General features: G+C 36.8%; 1 protein-coding gene across 1 annotated transcript; it reads left to right on the top strand.

Annotated features, from left to right (window-relative positions):
• The first annotated feature begins 1,376 nt into the window (after nucleotides 1–1,376).
• LOC139732569 (uncharacterized) lies at nucleotides 1,377–9,500 on the top strand. Its single transcript, XM_071643422.1, has 3 exons — nucleotides 1,377–1,468; nucleotides 7,532–7,741; nucleotides 9,351–9,500. Exons 1-3 carry the CDS (start codon nucleotides 1,391–1,393, stop codon nucleotides 9,375–9,377), a joined length of 315 nt encoding a protein of 104 aa, XP_071499523.1. The 5' UTR covers nucleotides 1,377–1,390; the 3' UTR covers nucleotides 9,378–9,500.
• Nucleotides 9,501–19,588: the final 10,088 nt, after the last annotated feature.

The raw sequence follows: 19,588 nt of genomic DNA, 5'->3' as shown, positions 1-19,588 counted from the left end.
GACAGATTTCACTAAATATGTATCTGTTTTCAGCAAACACACACACTCTATACACAAAAAGGCTAGTAAAACACATAGGGGCCTACTGAAAGTTTGATGAATATCTCTCAGGCATATTTGCAAAGTAATGATTTTCATTTATGTATTTATTTATTCATCTATCTATTCATTTATCTATTCATTCATTCATTCATTTATGTATTTATGTATTCATTTATTTATTTATTTATTTATCTATCTATCTATCTATCTATCTATCTATTTATTTATTTATTTATTTATTTATTTATTCATTTATTTATTTATTTATTTATTTATTCATTCATTTATTCATTCATTCATTCGTTCATTCATTCATTCATTCATTCATTCATTCATTTATGTTTGTTTTTTTTTTTTTTCATTCCACGTACCAACCTCGACGGTAATTCTGCAATTCTATGTCATGGTATATTTCAAAGGAAGTTTTTAAAAAGATATTTTACAGGGCCTGTGATCAAAACAACAATGTACTCTTTTTTATTTGAATTTTATGGAGTTCTTCAAAAGTACTGTACACAGTATAGGTCCATGCGCCAAATATGAGTGAAGACTGATGTTGTTGTGTGCGTGGTGGTTGTTGTTGCTGTTGCTGATATGGGTTTACTAAGTACCCTTTTTTCATCCACAGTTTAATGTTACTGCCCAAATAGGGCCCTTGGCTACAATACAATTTTTTTTTTCTCGGCGTTGACAAATCCCGGACACAATGCATGTATTAAAATAAAAATAAACGAGCATTATCAGTACTACTCAATAGTAAATTATATATGAATACAAATAAAAAAAACGACTGTTCATGATTCTAAGCACAACCGACGATGCGTATGCGGCAGCTGCAGCATGATGCATACTGTCCATGCAGCTACATGTACAAGTAGCTAAGCTCAGCGCGGCGTGCTGGACGTACGTAGATCACCTGTGTAACGCCTAGCGGCAGTAAGGCTCAGTTAAGTGGCAAATTTGCATCGACAATCCAACGTTTTTCTCCATTCTGTTCCGAGAAAAGTACTTAGTCATCTCAGAAATTACGTTTCATTACCGGCAATTTTTCCCTATTTTGTGCAGACACGTTCACTTGCCAGTGTGAGGCCCACAAAATCAGACCGACAGTAGTATAGTGTTCACATATTGTTCGTCAGAGCGTGCTGCGGTTGCTACGCGAAAAGCGACCCGGAACTCCGGGCGAGGAGTTATTTGTGTGTGTATACAACCGCTACGCTGCATTCCGACTTCCGTGTTTGTCGTGGTAAATATAGACTCTAAACGTGCAACGCAAAGCCACCCACCTGGTGTCATCCGAGGATATTTTGATATCTGTCTAACAGGTTGTTTATCATCTACGGAAATCATGGCCAATCTACACTGGGAAGCTGTTCGCAGACAGAAATTCATCGATAGGAAACACGAAGCTCTTCAGAGACAGGAGGTAGGTGTGACAGCCGACACTCGGTGTTAAAGCCAAGGGACTGTACAGTACCAAAAAGTTACTGGTTGAGGTGGGGATTCATGTTTTGAACATTCCTAAGTGAGATAATGAGCAACCTCTTATGAAATATGAAAGAGCATGTAATTTTAAGAAGGATTCAACATTTATTTGATGAAAATTGGTTTTCAAATGGCTGAGATATCCAAAAAAAAAGTGATGATAATAAAAAGGCAACAGGCCACACCTTTTTTAGGATCTCTTTGTTTCACCTTGTTTTTGGATATCTCAGCCATTTCGAAACCGATTTTCATCAAATAAACTTTTGATACCCCTTAGAATTGCATGCTCTTTGACATCTCATAGAGTGAATTCTGAATATCTCGCAAAACATTAAAAAGCCAAATCCTCACCTCAATCAGAACTGTACACACCCTTTTAAGATCGAAAAATCAGTCTGTAAAATCCATTTATCATCGGGGATATGCTCCATGGAGACTAGGCCCTATGTCTGGCTCCGTCAAAGTAAAAAAAAAGGGGGAAAAAGTCATATAAAACTCCTCCGAATGGACATTTTTTTTTTCTGTATTTAGGTTGATTGTGAATCATGACTGCATCCCCCAACATTCGATTGACTGACGATAACGATTCGTTGCGCTAAATTTTGTCCATTCAACTTTTCTCTTTCATCCAGTGCAGTGGCAGCATAACTCTGTCAGAATGTCTAGTAAATATAGGGCATTGCAATGCTTTATTTTGCACTGCCATCCCATGACCATTCCATGGCCCATGGATGTTTTTTTTTTACCCCAACTGGATTATCTGGTATTTAATCAGAATGTAATGCACTTGTTGTAAACATTGTCATTCAATCATTGCATTAACTACTCTGAATTAAGAGTCTGATTCTTTGTCAGTGATGGTATCAGTTCAATGTGTTGGTGTCATATTTCTTGACTGTGAAATGGGAATTTGCTATTTAGGTACATATATATACTACATGTGTAACCATACTGCACCACATGGAATTCTAAGATATCAAAGTTGTTTTTTTTTTTTTCTTGTATAAAGTTGTACCTTGGTAGAATAATGACAATAAGATAAGAAGAAGAAGAATGAAACAAATACAACAACTGCTCATCTGTGCCTTCCCATCAAAGATATGATAGAAAGTTCTTACAAATGAAAGGGTGTGCAATTTATCGACGCTGGGGCGACAAGACCTCGTAGATCTACAAAATGTCAAATGTTCAAGAGAGCAAAAAAACATGGCAGCCAAAGCACTGCATCAAATGGGAGAGCCTTTCCTTTCACATGCCGTGGTGGCCTCATTTTTTGGGTAAGACAGCTAGGATTTGGACAGGACATCACTTAACTGATTATCTAAGCATTAATCAAAAAAAGTCATTTTCACCAAAATTTCAGATACGAGGTCTTGCTGCCCCAGCGACGTTATGTAGTGTAAAGTTCACGTGGTGGATTGGTATTGGCCTGACTGTTATCACAAATCCAAATTATCAAACTTCTGTGGACAAAGTAATATGTTCAGTGCAGAAAATAGAGCCCCCATCCCAATTGACTGTATGTAGAATATAAGTGTGCAGATATCAGAATCTACATGTATATGTGCAAAATCTGATAAGAGCTGCCTAATTGTGATTTTTTTTTTTTTTTTTTTTTTTTTTTTTTTTTTTGGTATTGGTAGTGTTGGAGTCCTGGTCTTTCCAGTTGTGTAGGCCATTTTGGCTGAAAGAAAAAGCAGTGTTAGCTAGTAATCACATATTTTTTTTCCCAAACCACTTGTTGTGCTGTAGACCTTCAATAGCTGATGGGATGTGGAATTGAATAGACAACTGAATATCAAATCTTTCTTTTTGTTATCATTGCATGATGCCTTTCAACAGGAAGAAGGTTAATTTTTGTCTGCACATAACACATACCACTGTAATGGTAAACTGGTTACTGACAAAGATAATTATTTTCTGCCATCATATCTCACTTCCCTTTGTGTATGTATACCTGGGGGTTTTCATGATATTTTGTTGTGTATTGGGGGGGGGGGGGAGAATTGGGGTCAGAAAGTGCAATTATTTCATGGCCTTGTCCATGCTCTTTCCAAACACACAGTAATTCATGCCACACTGATATGAATCAAACAGTTGTACTTAATGTAGGAACAGTCACCTCTTTGAATTGTTGTGTGAGCTTTTTGTTTTGTTTTGTTAGCATTTTAGAAGTTCATTGTAAACAACTGGTATGACACATACGTTGCAAGACTATTTGAATTCATGAGATAATTCATTTTTTCTTCTTTCCCAGTCTGTTACATTCAAATCCAAATGTGTACACTGTACCTGGATTTGTACACTAATCCAAGGGGGGGGGGGGGGGGAGGGACATTTTTCCAGTTGCTCCAATACTTAGAATACTGTAGGCTATGAAAGTGCAGTATACATGTAAATGCGGTTTTCCTCTTGCTGAGAGAGCATAGTTTCTGTGAGCACAATGGGCTACAGCATCCCAATTTCTCTAGCTGTGGGATGGAGACAATACACTTCATGTTGTCATGACAACATCAGCTTTGCAGAGGATGCAAGCATGCATCGGTGAGACAGGTGCTGTGTACTGAGGGTAGGATCATAAACCTGTACATCATCATGCCTTGGGCAGGTGTATTGAAATTGATTGATTGTGGTTGATATAGTATGAGTGTATGTACAGTGTACATATATGTCACAATAAAATTTCACTTGTAAACACATAAAATCAGAAACTTTCATTACTGCTATTGAATTACTCTTGGGAAAGAGAGAGTATTGTAAATTTCTTATATTTCAGGTACTATCGAAACAAAGTTCAGATATAAGATAGCAAAAGCCATTTTTGGTGATCGAAAAAAAATGGATGTACAATTTGTATACGTACAATTGTTCTTCAACAGCAAATTATCTGAAAAAGAAACAACTGAAGGAACAAATTGAGTTAAACACCGTCTTGTCTTCAAGACGTGCAGTGTACTGAAAGTATAAACTACACTCTCTCACACAACTCACACAATCTCTATAACATTATGTTACATACACTGTACTTTCTTCCTCTTCCCAAGTACCGCGAAAACAGTCATAAAACGCTGTTGGTTTGGATGCTTTAGACATACAGAGTGATGATAGATACTGACTAGATTCTGAGTGAATGGTGTGTTGAGGTGTGTCATTAAATGTTGTTGTAGCAGCCTGAAATTTATGCACGGACTTTTGTTGACTTCCAAATGTCAGTCCAGAGCATGATTTGCCTATTATCGCAGTAGAGATGTACAGTTTTTAAAGATAGATCTGCATTTATATATCTACTGCATGAGGGATACTGGTTAGCTTATTTTCCGTAGCGCTGCCAGGGCAGCAGACGTGACATGTAAAGTCAAACTGCTATTCACATTGGACATGTTTGTTACATTTTGCAACATGACACAAAAATCAATAAACCACATCACATTGTCTTGTAGGGAATGCAAGGTGAAATAAACTAACCACAAAGATGTTTGGTACATAGGGAGATCGAGAGAGACAGCAAAACACACAACTATGTCATGCAGCTCGGTCAATACAAGTCTACAGTCTACTGTCAAGTCTAAAAGTGTTTTTTTTTTCTGTTGAAGTGATATTTATGATAGTGAAAACAGCTGACATGTACATTGAAAAAAATGTAGTGTTTTGGGTGGCATCCTCTTCACATGGTTCTAAAGATTGTCTACAGATTGACAGACCCTCATGGGTGTTGTAATAATGTAGTTGTGTTCAGTAAGCTTGTCATTACAGTGTACCAACTGCTTACAATCCGTTTAAAACTTACTTGGACTGCCTTGATAGGAATTCTCAGAATTGCAACTTAACATCCTGCTGTTTATTCAAAGTCTGTCTTCTTCAAAGTCTTAGTATTCAAACCAACGAATGAGTCTGTCTTACAGTACATGTATGTTAATTGCATTTTAAGACCATCAATTGAAACAAAGTTCTAACTTTTGAAAAAAATGTATTTACAGCATGATATACTCTCTAAAAACAATCGAGTGAAAATATTCACTCTTAAAAGAGTGAATACAAAAAAGAGTGAATTTAGAGTGGAATTGGAGTGAATTTTGAGTGAAAATGTTCATTTTCACTCAGTTTGGAGTGACCTCAGGGATCACTCGAAGATTTTGGAGTGATCCCTGAGGTCACTCTAAAACGAGTGAAAATTGATATTTTCACTCAAAAATCAATCCAATTTCACTCTAAATTCACTCTTTTTTATATTCACTCTTTTAAGAGTGAATATTTTCACTCTATTTTTTTTAGAGAGTACATGTACATGTAATGTTTCACAAACAGAGCAAATTATGGTCATTTAGGGGTAATGTTCAACCTGATTCAGCATTGAACTGAGCACCCTGAGAAGGGAAAAGGGCTGTGTGATTCCAGTTATTGATGTTGAGTGCATTCATTGTGGCTGACGGATGGTGCTGTGCTATTTTGACTTTATAGAATCAACTGCTACCTTGAACAGTGAACTGTGGTGGCAAACTGTAGAATTCTTGCCTGGTTAGATGCTGTATACCTGTTCCTTCACACATATTATAGTATGTAATGAGTGCATGCTGCATTAGAAGCCAAGAAAATTAGCAACCACTTACATGTAGGTTGTATGGTATCTGTCACAATAAAAGGTCTTTGCCAACTGCCAGTCTGTAATACAAAGATCCCCCTTTAAACCAGAAAAAAAATAAAAAATCCTTGAATAGGGTGAGTCTCCCCGCTGGTCAGTGGGGGCCCTATTCAGCTGGACCAACCAATTCAGCTGGACTATTGGAGATAGGACATGATGCTCTGGGCTGGACGGTTCATCTGGTACGGACAAAAGATGTGGCTTGCATTATTCATCAAAGCGTGTTGAAAGCCTTGCATAGAATTTGTTTCCCTTTGTGCCGCCATGAGAAAGGCGTACTGATGATACCCCATTGTTATCAAATCCCATGGAATGTAAAGAGATCAACTCACCTCTGGAATCAAATCTTTTCTTGACTCTGTTATCAGCTTATGGTATTTGCCCACCATCAGAAGTCCAGTTTACCGACACATTAGGCGTTTTCACATCAGCCTGATGTTTCGAAATAGCGCGCTATTTTCTGACTTGGGAAATAAAAAATCATCTCGAGCTTGGATTTTTATCGGGCTGATGTGAAAACGCCTAGTCATACTAAAATGTGCAATATTTCCTTCATGTCTTTACAATGAAGACTTTTCCTAACAACCAGAAAACCAGCTTGAGGTTCACCTGATGTAATTACACTAAATTGTATTCCAACTCTCCTCACTACACCTACAGTCTGTATTGGTGTCTTTAGCATGAAGTTTATAAAACATAATTTTACACTGAAAGATTCCCATAGATGAAATTTCTTGGACACTGTGAGGGATACAAAATCTTGTAGCCCACCAAGGTACCATAATTCTAATAAGTAAAATGTTCATTAAATGCTTGTGTCATATTCAACTGCATCATGTTTGCAAAAATGGATAGACCCATGTTTGTTCTTCACTCATGAGACTGTTTATTAATTCTTTCTTATTTTGAGAAATTATAATCTAAGCTGTTTCTACCATGTGGAGGTCAGTTTAGACTGAGACTTTGAAAATGACAAACAATGAACAATATGGAACATATTTGAGTGAGTGTTTTTGTGGAACATTGGAATGTCCAGCAACTCTGAACTTGAACTGCTTTCATTTAAACATGCCCCTCTAACATACAATGTACATTTACATGTGAAAGAACTAGTGCAGGCAGATCATGACAATTGATGATAATTTGCTGAATACTGCTACTCACTTCGAAGTGATCAGGTTTGAAAAACTGTTTTAATACCACAGGTATATATATATTTTTTAAGTGATGGAGTACTAATTTTTTACGATAATGAACACAGATGTGCTTCTTTTGTTTATCACCCAATCCTTGGTGTGAATTTCTCGTATCTTGATGAATAATGCTGAATTTCATTTCTACTTTCGTTTTTGTGCTGAAACACAGGAGCAGAGGAAGGAGCTGGCCGAGAAGAACCAGCAGCAGCTTGCCGACATGGGGGAGAAGGGGAGCCAGTCCGCATCCTACATCAAACAGGTGATGGAGTACTCCCACGGGGCCACGCCCTGCAACCACCTGTCCATGGATGAGAGGAGGAGGTTGGAACACCAGGAGATCCTCAAGGAACACTTTCACAAGACCAGGTTACGATACAACGTGAGTCACCTGACAGAGTCACATGACATTGTCACAAGTCCCCAATTAATTAGTGTTATCCATATTCCTTACTTGATTTGAGAATGAAATCTTCAATTAATATTTACACTACATGATGCAGGTATACAGCTATGTGAAGTGAAGGAATCCCATTCTATCTGCTCATTTTTCCAGTAATAAATTATATTTATTTCTGGTCAGTTTTCTTCTGTTTTCTGTTTGTTAAGTCCCCAATTACTGAAACTTTCTTGACTTTCGCAAAGAGCCAATTAAGATTTGCAAAAGTAAAATGCAAGTACAAGTTTTTGTCCACACAATGCATTGAATGTTAGTACATTTAATATACTGGTAATATTTTTTCCCACAGTCTGCAATTTGTGAAAGTTTCATGGAGCCAAAAAGACCATCAGCTCCAGTTTGTGAAAGTAAATTTGATGCCACAAATGTTTCTGGTTTTACAGTATGACTCCACCCCTGGAGGATGCTGAAGATATGCTTTTTTATTATCCATCTTCCTTTAAATACTTGATTTGAGAATGGAACCTTCATTTAGTTTTTACACTACATGATGCAGGTATGCAGCTATGTGAAGTGAAGGTGTGCCTTGTCAAATTTTAGGCAAATCTGTCAAGGCCAAGGGTCATTGAACTTTGGCAAAGGTGTCAATCTCAGCCATAGCTTCCACTGTGAAAATTCAGTGATGATATTTGTTGGGAATGATGAACAGAAAATGAATTTGGAAATATTTTGCTTTGTGGAAGCAGGATCAAAGATCAATGACCTTGAGATCAACATAAAGCAGTCAGGACAAATAATCCTCAACCAAAAGAAAATGTAGGGCCATACAGGGTACATTATGACATAATGTAGGCCTATGCTATTAATATGGTGTATACAGTCAACCTTGCCTATAAAGTCAAATCTATTTGGACTGAAGAAATAGCTTCGACTTAGAGAAAATTCGACTTATAAATCAATAGAATATAGAGAGAAGAGGACTAGAAAAGACCTTTGACTTAGGCGATTATTGGACTTATGCGAGGTCGACTTAAAGGGGATGGCTAGTAACTGATCAGTGGGAATGCTTGGGGATGATTGTTCCAATTCTTGTGGGATTCATTTAAGTGTATATTGTATATCTATTGTTGTGTGAAAATTATTTGCTTTAGAACGGTCTCATATTCAAGTAATGCGCAGTTTAATGTCCCGTCACTGACCAGGCACGCTAGCCTGGAAACATTAAACTGCACATTATTTGAATATGAGACCAGTCTGAAGCAAATAATTTTCACACAACAATAGATATATAATGTACTCTTAAATGAATCCCACAAGAATTGGAACAATCATCCCCAGCATTCCCACTGATTCCCACTGATCAGTTACTAGCCATCCCCTTTAAGCAAGGTTGCCTGTACTTTAATTGTACAATTGTCTGAGATGGACACATCCCAGTCTCCTGAGCCCTATGTTGCATTGTGAGATTCTGTCACAGTGTGTCTTGATCATTTTCAACGGATCTTTTTTTATAAGCATATTTGCCTTTTGTCACATTAAATTGTTCAATGCCTGATGCAATTTTTATCAACCGTTGTATTTCCCTTCTTAGGATGTGGACTGTGCCCAGCAGTGGTAGGCAGCCAAGACTCATTGTTACCGTGGAAACCGCATCTGGTGTGCTAGAGTCAACTGTCCGAGGCTGCCTATAAGAAAGCTTATCAAGAGTGCAACTTAAAAATATGCTTTGCCTGCAACTGATGTATCCACATTCATACATTATGCAATTTGAAAATCACAGGTATAGGTTAAGGAACTAACATTTAGCAAGGGAGGAGAAAAGTACATGTAGATTCAGCTTTATTCTGTCACGCTTTATAACGTTTCCTCTGTAGACCTGTAAGGTACCAAGCAAAACAGCAATGCTGTGTTCTCATTTTGGCAAGCTTCGCTTCAATTTTTATATGTGCATCTAAATTTTGAGTGGAAGCAAACAAATATTATAAATGTGCACTCGTATGCAATAAGCACATAATTTGTTTTATTTTATCTTTTTTTGTGCATGTGATTGTGTTGTACTTCTTACATTTTGATGATGTGAACAGATTGTGTTCCAGTGCATTCACATGATGCAATTTGTGCAATTTCAGGGATCCTGTTCTTGAATAAATCTAGCATCACTGAGGTTCGTGTGGGTATGGCGTGAAACATGACAACTAATAGAGGAAATAAAAGTGTTACGTTATAGACAACTGTACGTTAATGCGTCCTTTTGCCACTTGTAATGTTAACAAGAAGTTCACTGGAGTGGATGCAAAGTTGGTCTGTTGGTGGTAATGCTGGTTCAAGATCAAGAAAGGTACTAAGTCTGTGGATTTTGGACAGTGTTAAAGGTGCATTGTCTCGGTAGTGTAGAGGGCGCTGTTGATGATAATGCCGATCACCGTTAGCATTGATACGAAGATTACCGAATTTGAGCTGTCATCAAGAGTAAAGTGCGTAGGTGTTGCTAAGTAACGTTGCCTTCGTTGTCTTCTCTGCGCATCGCGCAGTCTGTAGTAATGCCAGGGTGCGTGCATACGTGCTTGTTATCATGACATCACAAAAGAAGTTTGCTAAAGCGGTCATCCCCCTCAGCCGAATCATGAGCCGAACTGTGATCGGACCACTGACTACAGTGAATCGGACTTCTTCGGACTCGGGGGAAATGGGCCAAAGCGTAAGCGCTAAAGAGGAGTTGATAGCGTTGGTCTCTATAGGAAACTTGCGCCTTGTGCCCACATACGCATTTGTCTAAAACACTGGGACCGTGCACCTTTAACAGCTCTCTGGTTCTCATCTGATAGCAGTGTGAGTAGGGTCGTTTTGTAAACATGGCTTTGATGTAGGTGTGGGCAAAAGAAGTGTGAATGTGACAGTGTACAATTTGATAATAAGTTTTATGCATGGGTGTTCATGTGCCTGAAGAAAAAGAAGGGCATGCTTTCTCAGTTCTTAAGTTTGTTTTGGGTGTGTTTTTGTTTGTTTGTTTTCTGTCAGGTAGTGGATGGGATAGTACCATTACCAGCTAGTCTGAGTTAACTACTGTGGGATGAGTTAGTATCAAGCAAGCTTCTTTTAGTCACCATAACCCATGCTGGGCATGAAGTAGAATTAATAGTTTAGTTTCCACTGAGCTGGTTTAACTTCATGTTAATTAGACATCATAGCTATGGTGAAAGTGGCATGTTAAACACTTCATGTTAGAGACCATGTCAGCACTCCTGTCTTTAAGTTATCATTTGCACTCCAGACTACTAGATTTCTCTCTAAATCATAGATAGCTTGGTAAACAAAGAGCACTCAAAGTATAGTTAATATACTGTCATTAACAAGCTCTTTGTCAGTTGTTGGTTAAGCTCAGGCCCTTGCAAGCAGTGAGTTACTTTGTGGTCCTCAACAGGGGCGGATCCAGGAATTCTGTAAAGGGGGGCGCAACTAATATTTCTGGTGCCACTTTCGGGTTTCATTTCACTTTTTTCTTTTTATTTCTTATGTTTTTAACGAAAAATAAAGGGGGGGGGCGTGCGCCGGTTGCGCCCCCCTCTTGATCCGCCACTGCTCAAAATTGCTTGATGTGGATGTATTACTTAACAAGAGTCTGAATGTGAGGTGCTCAGTTCTGCCTTCCTAATACCGATGTGAACTTCGCTAGTTAAAGGGATAGTACAGTATTGGTGGAGATGAGAATTGGGCTTTTAACTTTTTGCGAGATACCAAGAAAACATTTATGATATAGTACAGAGCATACCATTTTAAGAGGAATTCAAAGTTTATTTGATGAAAATTGGGTTTGGAACGTATGAGACATCAAAAAAAACAAAGTAAAACAAAACGATCGCAATAAAGTGTGGGTCCCACACTTTATTAGAATCGCTCTTTTTTGGATATCTCAGCCATTTCAAAACCAATTTTCATCAAATAAACGTTGAATTCATCAAAGAATTACATGCTCTTTCATATTTCATAAGAGGTTTCTCATTATTTCAACAAAAAATGTTAGAAACCTGAAATTAGGTCTCAACCCAAACTGTACGATCCCTTTAAATTTCACCAGAAATTACCATCAGGTGCTTGATAAAGACTAAGATTTACCATTGATGATAAGCACTGCAGACATGAGTTTTGAGTGAAAGATTTAGCAATATCACCTTTCATTAAAACCAATAAGGTAACAGCCTATCAAAATATAGTTACTGTATTTACCGGTGGGTGCACCTCTCTGATACACAGAACCACAAGTTGGTAAGGTTTCAAGATGGGGGGGGGGGGGGGGGGGGGTGAAAAAGTAGGAATGATGATAGCTTCATCAAGACAATTTGAAAAAAGTGCCTGTTATATCAAGATGCACTCTTCAAATGCTATGCATTGTTATTCATATCTTGTGCTTTCATCTGCATACAGATTGTTTTCAATTTTTCTATGTAGTGCACTGGCATGTTAGAATTGTCATTTATACAGGTACATTTTATTTCATTTTTTTTTAATCACATCATTATTGAAATTTTAATCATAATAGCAACTACGTGGGATTATGATATATTGATAACAACTGTAAGAATCATTGATAACAATGATTGTAGTAATGGTGATTAGGGGAAGGAGAACAAGAAGAATAATATTACAATTGATTTTGTCCACCTTATGAATATTAATAGTAGAAGTGGTGAGAGTATACTGGTTATTGGTCTTACTGTCCTTGTTATTATCATTAATATCACTATCCTAATGTTATTTCTATCATTATCATTGCTTTCACAACTATATATTAGTCAAATGATCATTATCAGTATCATCGGCATTATCAATGTGTTAATCACACATATTCCTACAGTGTTTTCGTACAATCACATTAGTCCCATCTTATTGATTCCACGAGACCTTGCAATAAATTATATACTGTGAAAATTATGCATAAAAATCAGCACATGAAAATACTGCGGCATTTACATCCATGAGTTTATCTTTTGATTATATGTCAATTATGTACGCATACACTGTATTCTTTGATGCACAACATTGTTAGATATTCTATTTGCAAAATGTGCTTTTGTACTATGACTTTTCTACCGTGTAAATTATATGCTTTAAATATTGTACAGCATTAACACTGGTACTGGATATCATGTTTGTTTCTTGTGTACAGCAAGGCATGTGTGTGTGTGCATGTACAAGAGATAATGTGAACATGAGCACGAAACAGAAATGTACTATGCTACACCTTTGTATCACTGTTTTCAGTGTACCTGTCTGTAAAACATACAACACCACAACAAAAATACACATTTGATTAGGAGAAAAACTTCCTATAATGCATTGTTATAGTGCAAGCAGTGAATATTTCTTTTGAATATGTTATGCTTTCTGTGTTTTGTAAATCATAAATACATATACCTATGAAGAGTTTGTTCGCAAAAACCGATAAGTCCATGTTTGTCAAATGGAGATATTTGCAATTAAAGGTCAAGAAAAATGGAGAGAATAATAAAGAAAATTTTTGCTTCTTTTGACCATAACTTCAAAAATGTACCTTTATATGTAGTGACCAATATATCATTTAAAAGGTATTATTTTGTACTTTATGACAGAGATCGTACATCAAAATCTTCAAAAATGGACTTATCGGTTTTTGCGAACAAACTCTTCATATATGTATACATATATACATATATACACTCAGCAAAAAAAGTAAGTTCCCCCCTGACATTTTTGGATATACCTCAAAAAGTATTTGATCGATTTTCATAATTCAAACGGAAATGGATAAGGAATTTTATTACTCATAACATGAGTGGCAAATCATTGCCACCAGATATTATTATTGGTGTGAAAAATGCATTATATGTCAAAATGCATGGAAACAAAAGTTGCACTTAAGTGATTTGCAGTGACTTTTACACAAATAATCAAACAATCAATCATGATTCTGAACATTTAAGCATGGTTTATTGCATATTTTTCTATCTCTTTCTTTTCATGAGCATACAGTCAAGTATTTGATAATTGATATGTCCACCATCCGCTTCAATGACCAGCCGGCATCTCATTGTCATACTGTTAACTAAAATTTGTACTTGGCGCTGCTCAATGTTGGCCCATGCTCTCTGCAAGATGCGCTGAAATTATTGCAGTGAAGTGTAATTTTTCACCTTCTTGCTCGCTTTCCGCTTAATGATATCCGAAAGATTCTCTACTGGATTACAGTCAGGGGATCTTGCAGGCCACTCCATACAATCGATGCCATTTCCCTCGACAAACTGATCTACAACTTGAGCGCATGATGCAAAATGGCCATAGGCACATTAATGTGATCAACCCAAATTGGAATTACAAATCACATGGCTTGTACCAAAATTTTCATATTGAAAAGGCTATTGTTTAAAAAGTATGCATAACATCTGTTTAATAGGGAAGCACATTGTACCTGAAGAAAATATTGAGAATTACACAATGTAAAAAGGTAATTTGCTAACTTACATAGGACATGTATACAATATGCTTCATATAGCCTAAAGTGCAACTTTTTCCCCCATGCATTTTGACATAAAATGCGTTTTTTTACACCAATAATGATATCTGGTGGCAATGATATGCCATTCATGTTATGAGTAATGACATTTCCTATCCATTCCCCTTTGAATTATGAAAATCCGTAAAATGCTTTTTGAGATATATCCAAAAATGTTAGGGGGAACTTACTTTTTTTGCTGAGTGTGTATATATATATATATAATATATATATATATATATATATATATATATATATATATATATATATATATATATATATATAGAGTGTGTGTGTGTGTGTGTGTGTGCGCGCGCGGTGTGTGTGTGTGTGTGAGAGAGAGAGAGAGTGAGTTACAGACAGACAGAATTAGCAGACATGATTAGCCCAAAGACAGTGACACAGTCATCCTGTTTTGAAGAAAATCAAAGCCCAAATATAGATGTGGATAGAGTGAGAGCAGCAACATTGGTAGAACACATCAATCAAAGTTTGGGGAAAATTGGACAATCTATAATATTCAGAAGTTACAAAATTTTGGTGCCGTCATAAGGATAGGAGACCGCACTACATGACGTCATTCTGGGCAAGAATAGTTAGAAAATGTAAAGAGAATTTCGCAAAATGTTATTTTCATGAAAACTACACATTCCATCGATTTGTTATTGACATACAAAGGCAATAATTTTTTTGCCCCTGTTTAATTTTCTTTCTTTACATTGTTGTCCAAGACGACGTCATGAAGTGTAATAGTCTCCTGATAGCCATCGACGACACTGAAAATTCAAAAAATTTATGACTTTTGAATCAATTGTCCGATTTTCCTCAAACTTTCACTGTTATGTCCGACTAGTATCGCTAATATCATTCGATTTACATTTTGTATTTGGGATTTGGTTTGATATGCATGGATACAAACCATTTCACAGTAAGTTATGATGATTATTACAGCACAATGGAAAGGTTTACAGGTACATAATTTGCAAGTGTGAATAGAAAGTCTTTGTTCTTGTATCGATTTATTCAAATTATTTGAGTTCCGAAATGTAGGTTCACTGGTTGAGAAGAAATTCGCTTTTGAATGGTTTTGAAAGACACGTCTTGCTCGCCGCGGCCAATCGAAACCAACAAGAATAATACGTTACCCTCGCCAGAGATGGCGCTCTTTCTCCTATGCGAGTTTACGTAGGTAAGCACTATTTGGGCACCCGTCCCGCTTCATCATGAATATTCATCAGGCAGTAAGATACTGTACTAGTAAATGGCAGAACGCTGGATACGTGCAAAACGTATGGCCGGGAAATGTAAAAATCTCGAAAAATTGCATCAACTGGGAATGTTAAAACGTCCCACCGGTAGATGGAAAAATGTTTAGTTTTGCCGAGAAATGTAAAAACGCTGCCGGGAAATGAAAAAAATATGTATTTCAACGGTATTACGGATACATGTAGATGATGAATATTCATGATGAAGCGGGACGGGTGCCCAGATAGTGCTTACCGTTTACGTAGAGTAGCGTCTCGTGCATGCAGGTGGAAAGTAATCGGCGGCCGGCCGGGGTCAACCTGTAGCACAGTGTCCTGTCGACGACTGACGAAGTAGACCTCTCAGCGTCAGAACTCATTCTCAGCCCCGTTTCTTGATTAAAGGGGATATCCAGTTTATACATAAGTTAGTCTGGTAATAAAGAGTAAGATTTTACAAGTTCAACAGTAAAATTTTGATCAAAATCAGGTGAAAAAAGTTTCGCTAATTTTTCAGGATACAGGAACTGTTCTTGAACGTTCAATATGGATATAATGCAAATGGCAAAATGAGCATGACATGCCCTCACAACTTGCCATATTGTTTGTACATAACATTTTGAAATTTCTAGTTTTTCATTCAAACGCAATTACGCCCGAGGCTCAAATCCTGGTATATCCAACTGATCACTATTCTGCAGTTATTCAATCCGGAATAAAATCATGTTTCAGACTTCAATGACAGAAACAATGAATTTTCTTCATTTTTTTTTTACAGGATCAATGGAAAATTGCAAGGTTATGACAAGGTTAGCTCATTCATTTGCATATTATTCATATCTACTGTATAAAAACTGTTTTGCAGAAATCAGCAAAACTTCAAAATGACGTATCTTCCTTATTTTGAATCCGAGTTCAGCCAAATTTTAACCGTTGAACTCAAAAGATTTTACTCTTTTTTTATCAGACTAACTTATAGATTTCCCCTTTAATGAGAAAACATCCCTTACTTTAATTACAAAATGGCTCCATAACGAGAATTTTAGCAGACGGTGAATCATTTCTCTTTTAAGCCCACCACTTCGAGTATGTATAATTATGACGATGGTAAATTATTATTACTTTTTAGCGTGCGGAAATCTGTGTGACTGCTGTAACTGACTGATATAGCACAGGGCTTGCGCAGCGTTTTCAAAAGTGTGGGGGCCCACTTCCGGGTTTCATGAGCTAACAAGCAAAAAAACAAAAAAACCCAAAAAACAAAAAACACGTCGGCTCATCTCTTCTCCCCGTCCACTTCCGGGTTTCTTCAGCTGACAAGAAAAAAAAAACGGATCCTTAGCTCATTCTCTCCCCTTTCCGGGTATTTTCACCTGACCAGCAAAAAAAAAAAAAAAAAAAAAAAAAAAGGTCTTCAGAGAAAAAACATAACCTTACCGCCGCCATACTTCAAGATCTCTATCTATTTCTATTTTAGTGCCACTTACGTACTTCCGGGTTGAAAAAGTGTGGGGGCCCAAAGTGATGACACCTTCTATGTATTCCTTTGTATGGTGCACAAAAAGTGTGGGGGCCCGAGCCCCCACGGGCCCCACGGCTGCGCCGGCCATGGGCACTACAGAGCATGTGGTGCCTGAGAAAACAAAACAACAAAAAAGTGGGGAAGGTTATTCATAAATATGATTCAAGGAGAGATGACAGCAATTATTACCTTATTGCCTTCTTTCGTTTTGTTTTTTAAGCATCCAGACAGATGTACATAAAATCGTCTTGCCTTTCCCCCTGTGCCTATCATTTCTCGAATCAAGTTGAACGGGGAAAAAAGGCTTGTCATCAACAAGTATGACGTAGAGGGCCTCGAGATTCAATTTCTTCGATCATTTTATTAGTTTTTGATGCTCACGAGATGTCTCTTGTTACACAAACTATTCTCGACTAAGATGCTGTGATTTGGAGCAACGTCTCACGGGATATACAATGAGCCGAACAAGTGCAACTCAATCTCGTTTATTATTGTTATCCTCATTATTGTAATTATTATCATTATTCTTGAAATCATCACTGGCCTTAGATCGTGAAAAGATCCTGCTTTATCACTTCAATGAAAAACGGGTTGCCATATATTTATATTTGTGTAAATGTTTCTGTACTGCATGTGTTCACTTGCGTATGTATAATTGTGTCCAACATAAGCTGGGATATAGGCCACCGTTAAAGACCTTTGACGCAGTGTAACGACTGCCTAACACCTAATGTGTACCTAAACTGCACTCCATGTGCAGTTGCTACTTCCAGTTGCAAATTTCCTCTATCAAAGTAATCAATTCCAAGAAAACACAGTTCTGTGCGTGGCTGGGTGGTGTATCTTTTCTATTTCATCACTATTACTATTTTTTCGTTATCACTCATTGTCAACATTTCACTATGAAGAAATATACTATCTCTTCTCTAATTACTGCTTCTACTTCTTCTTCTTCTTCTTCTTCTTCTTCTTTTTTTTCATTACAGCTACTTCTTAATGATTGCTACTGAATACTTGCCCCCCCCCCCCCAAAAAAAAAAGAAAAAAGAAAAAAATACAACCTTCATGACATTTAAATCAACATTTCTGTCACAAATAGGCAAACTCTCATACTCTTTTCAGATTCTTTTAAGATGTAACGGAATTTGACCAGATCTTTCTAGTCTGATGGCTCTAAAACTGCTGACACGGTGAGATTCAGAGTTGCCAGTTTAATAAGTATTTCATGATAATTTTGCAGCAAAAGTACCTTGACCATAACGGTAATTTTATTTTGATGCAAAATTATCATCAACAAGTATTAGTCCTCACTAAGATTAGCAACTCTGAAACAATGCTTGATGGGTTGAAGTACTGAATAGAACACTACTGCTACAAACTATATAAGGTGTGTTTCATCCCATTGGGATCTTAATTGTACAAGCTGTACTACAGTTGGTTTGCTTTGGTGTCAGTGATGTACTATGATACAATATATTTGTAAAAGAAGACATCTATAAACATTCAAATACTGGTGCTACACATAAAACAAACACACCACAAACAAACAAAGAAACAAACAAACAAACAAACAAACAAACAAAAAAACACCACCACCACTATCACCAAAACTCCTTGCAGTAAAATTTATGTCAGAGATGATCCAATGGGGGGGGGGGGGGGGGGGGGGGGACTACATCATCTTTACAATACAAAACAGAAGAATCTAATTCTAATTCCTATTAGATTTAAGAAATGTTGATATCTGTGAATCCATTCTTTCAGCTCTGTTAATGTCTGAAGCAGGTGATCATGGAACGCTGAACTTTGCTTTCAAATTAATAACAAAATACCTATAATAGCAAACACTGTGAAGAGTGTGATAGCAAAATGGGCTAAGTGCCAATTTTAAGCACTTTACAGTAAGTTCTTCAACTGCTGTCAACATACAGAGAAAATTTATCTTCCAAGTCATACCTGACTTACACCATAACTAGGAATATTTTTTTAAGTTATCATAAAAACAAATCCATTATTTTCTTACTTTTTTTTTGTTTTGAGCAGCTTTGATTGCAAAAAAAAAAAATCTCAATTTAACAAAAAATGGAGTTAACTCATTTTGCAATCAAATTCTTCTCATGTACATATAGTATACTGCCCTCCGCGGTCTCTACGTCACACGATTCATGAGGTCATTAAATGACAAATACACACAGACAGCGCTTTGATGAAATATATAACTAACATTTGCTGCTGACTTTATTGACCAAGTTTGTTTATATTGTTGAGATTTTTTTTTAGGGCGAGGCACACAAATGGCACAGACAAAGCATTCAACATGATACGATAATAATGATAACAAATCAAATGAAGTGAACATAGTACATAATAATTACTTTTCATAATAACATAATACAGACTGGTATTCACTTAAAATAAAAACTTTAAATTCATAAAGTTAAAAATAGGTTAATTATGCTTTTTTGTTGTTGCTTTTTAGTCATTTAGTTTCTTGCCCACAAGAGCGTTAATCTAAATACTGATATACACATGTAGAA

The sequence above is a fragment of the Diadema antillarum genome, unplaced genomic scaffold, assembly GCF_040938485.1.
Source record: "Diadema antillarum isolate AM-2024a unplaced genomic scaffold, OU_Dant_1.0 seq00000437_RagTag, whole genome shotgun sequence".
NCBI classification, from domain to species: domain Eukaryota; kingdom Metazoa; phylum Echinodermata; class Echinoidea; order Diadematoida; family Diadematidae; genus Diadema; species Diadema antillarum.
Note: the sequence above shows the minus strand (reverse complement) of the source record. Positions and strands in the feature narration are given on the sequence as shown.

Bases quoted from the DNA above. Each gene is read 5' to 3' on its own strand.
- LOC139732569 (XM_071643422.1), top strand. From the start codon at position 1,391: ATGGCCAATCTACACTGGGAAGCTGTTCGCAGACAGAAATTCATCGAT. The intron at 1,469-7,531 runs GTAGGTGTGACA...GCTGAAACACAG, and splicing joins AAGCTCTTCAGAGACAGGAG to GAGCAGAGGAAGGAGCTGGC. The intron at 7,742-9,350 runs GTGAGTCACCTG...TTCCCTTCTTAG, and splicing joins AGACCAGGTTACGATACAAC to GATGTGGACTGTGCCCAGCA.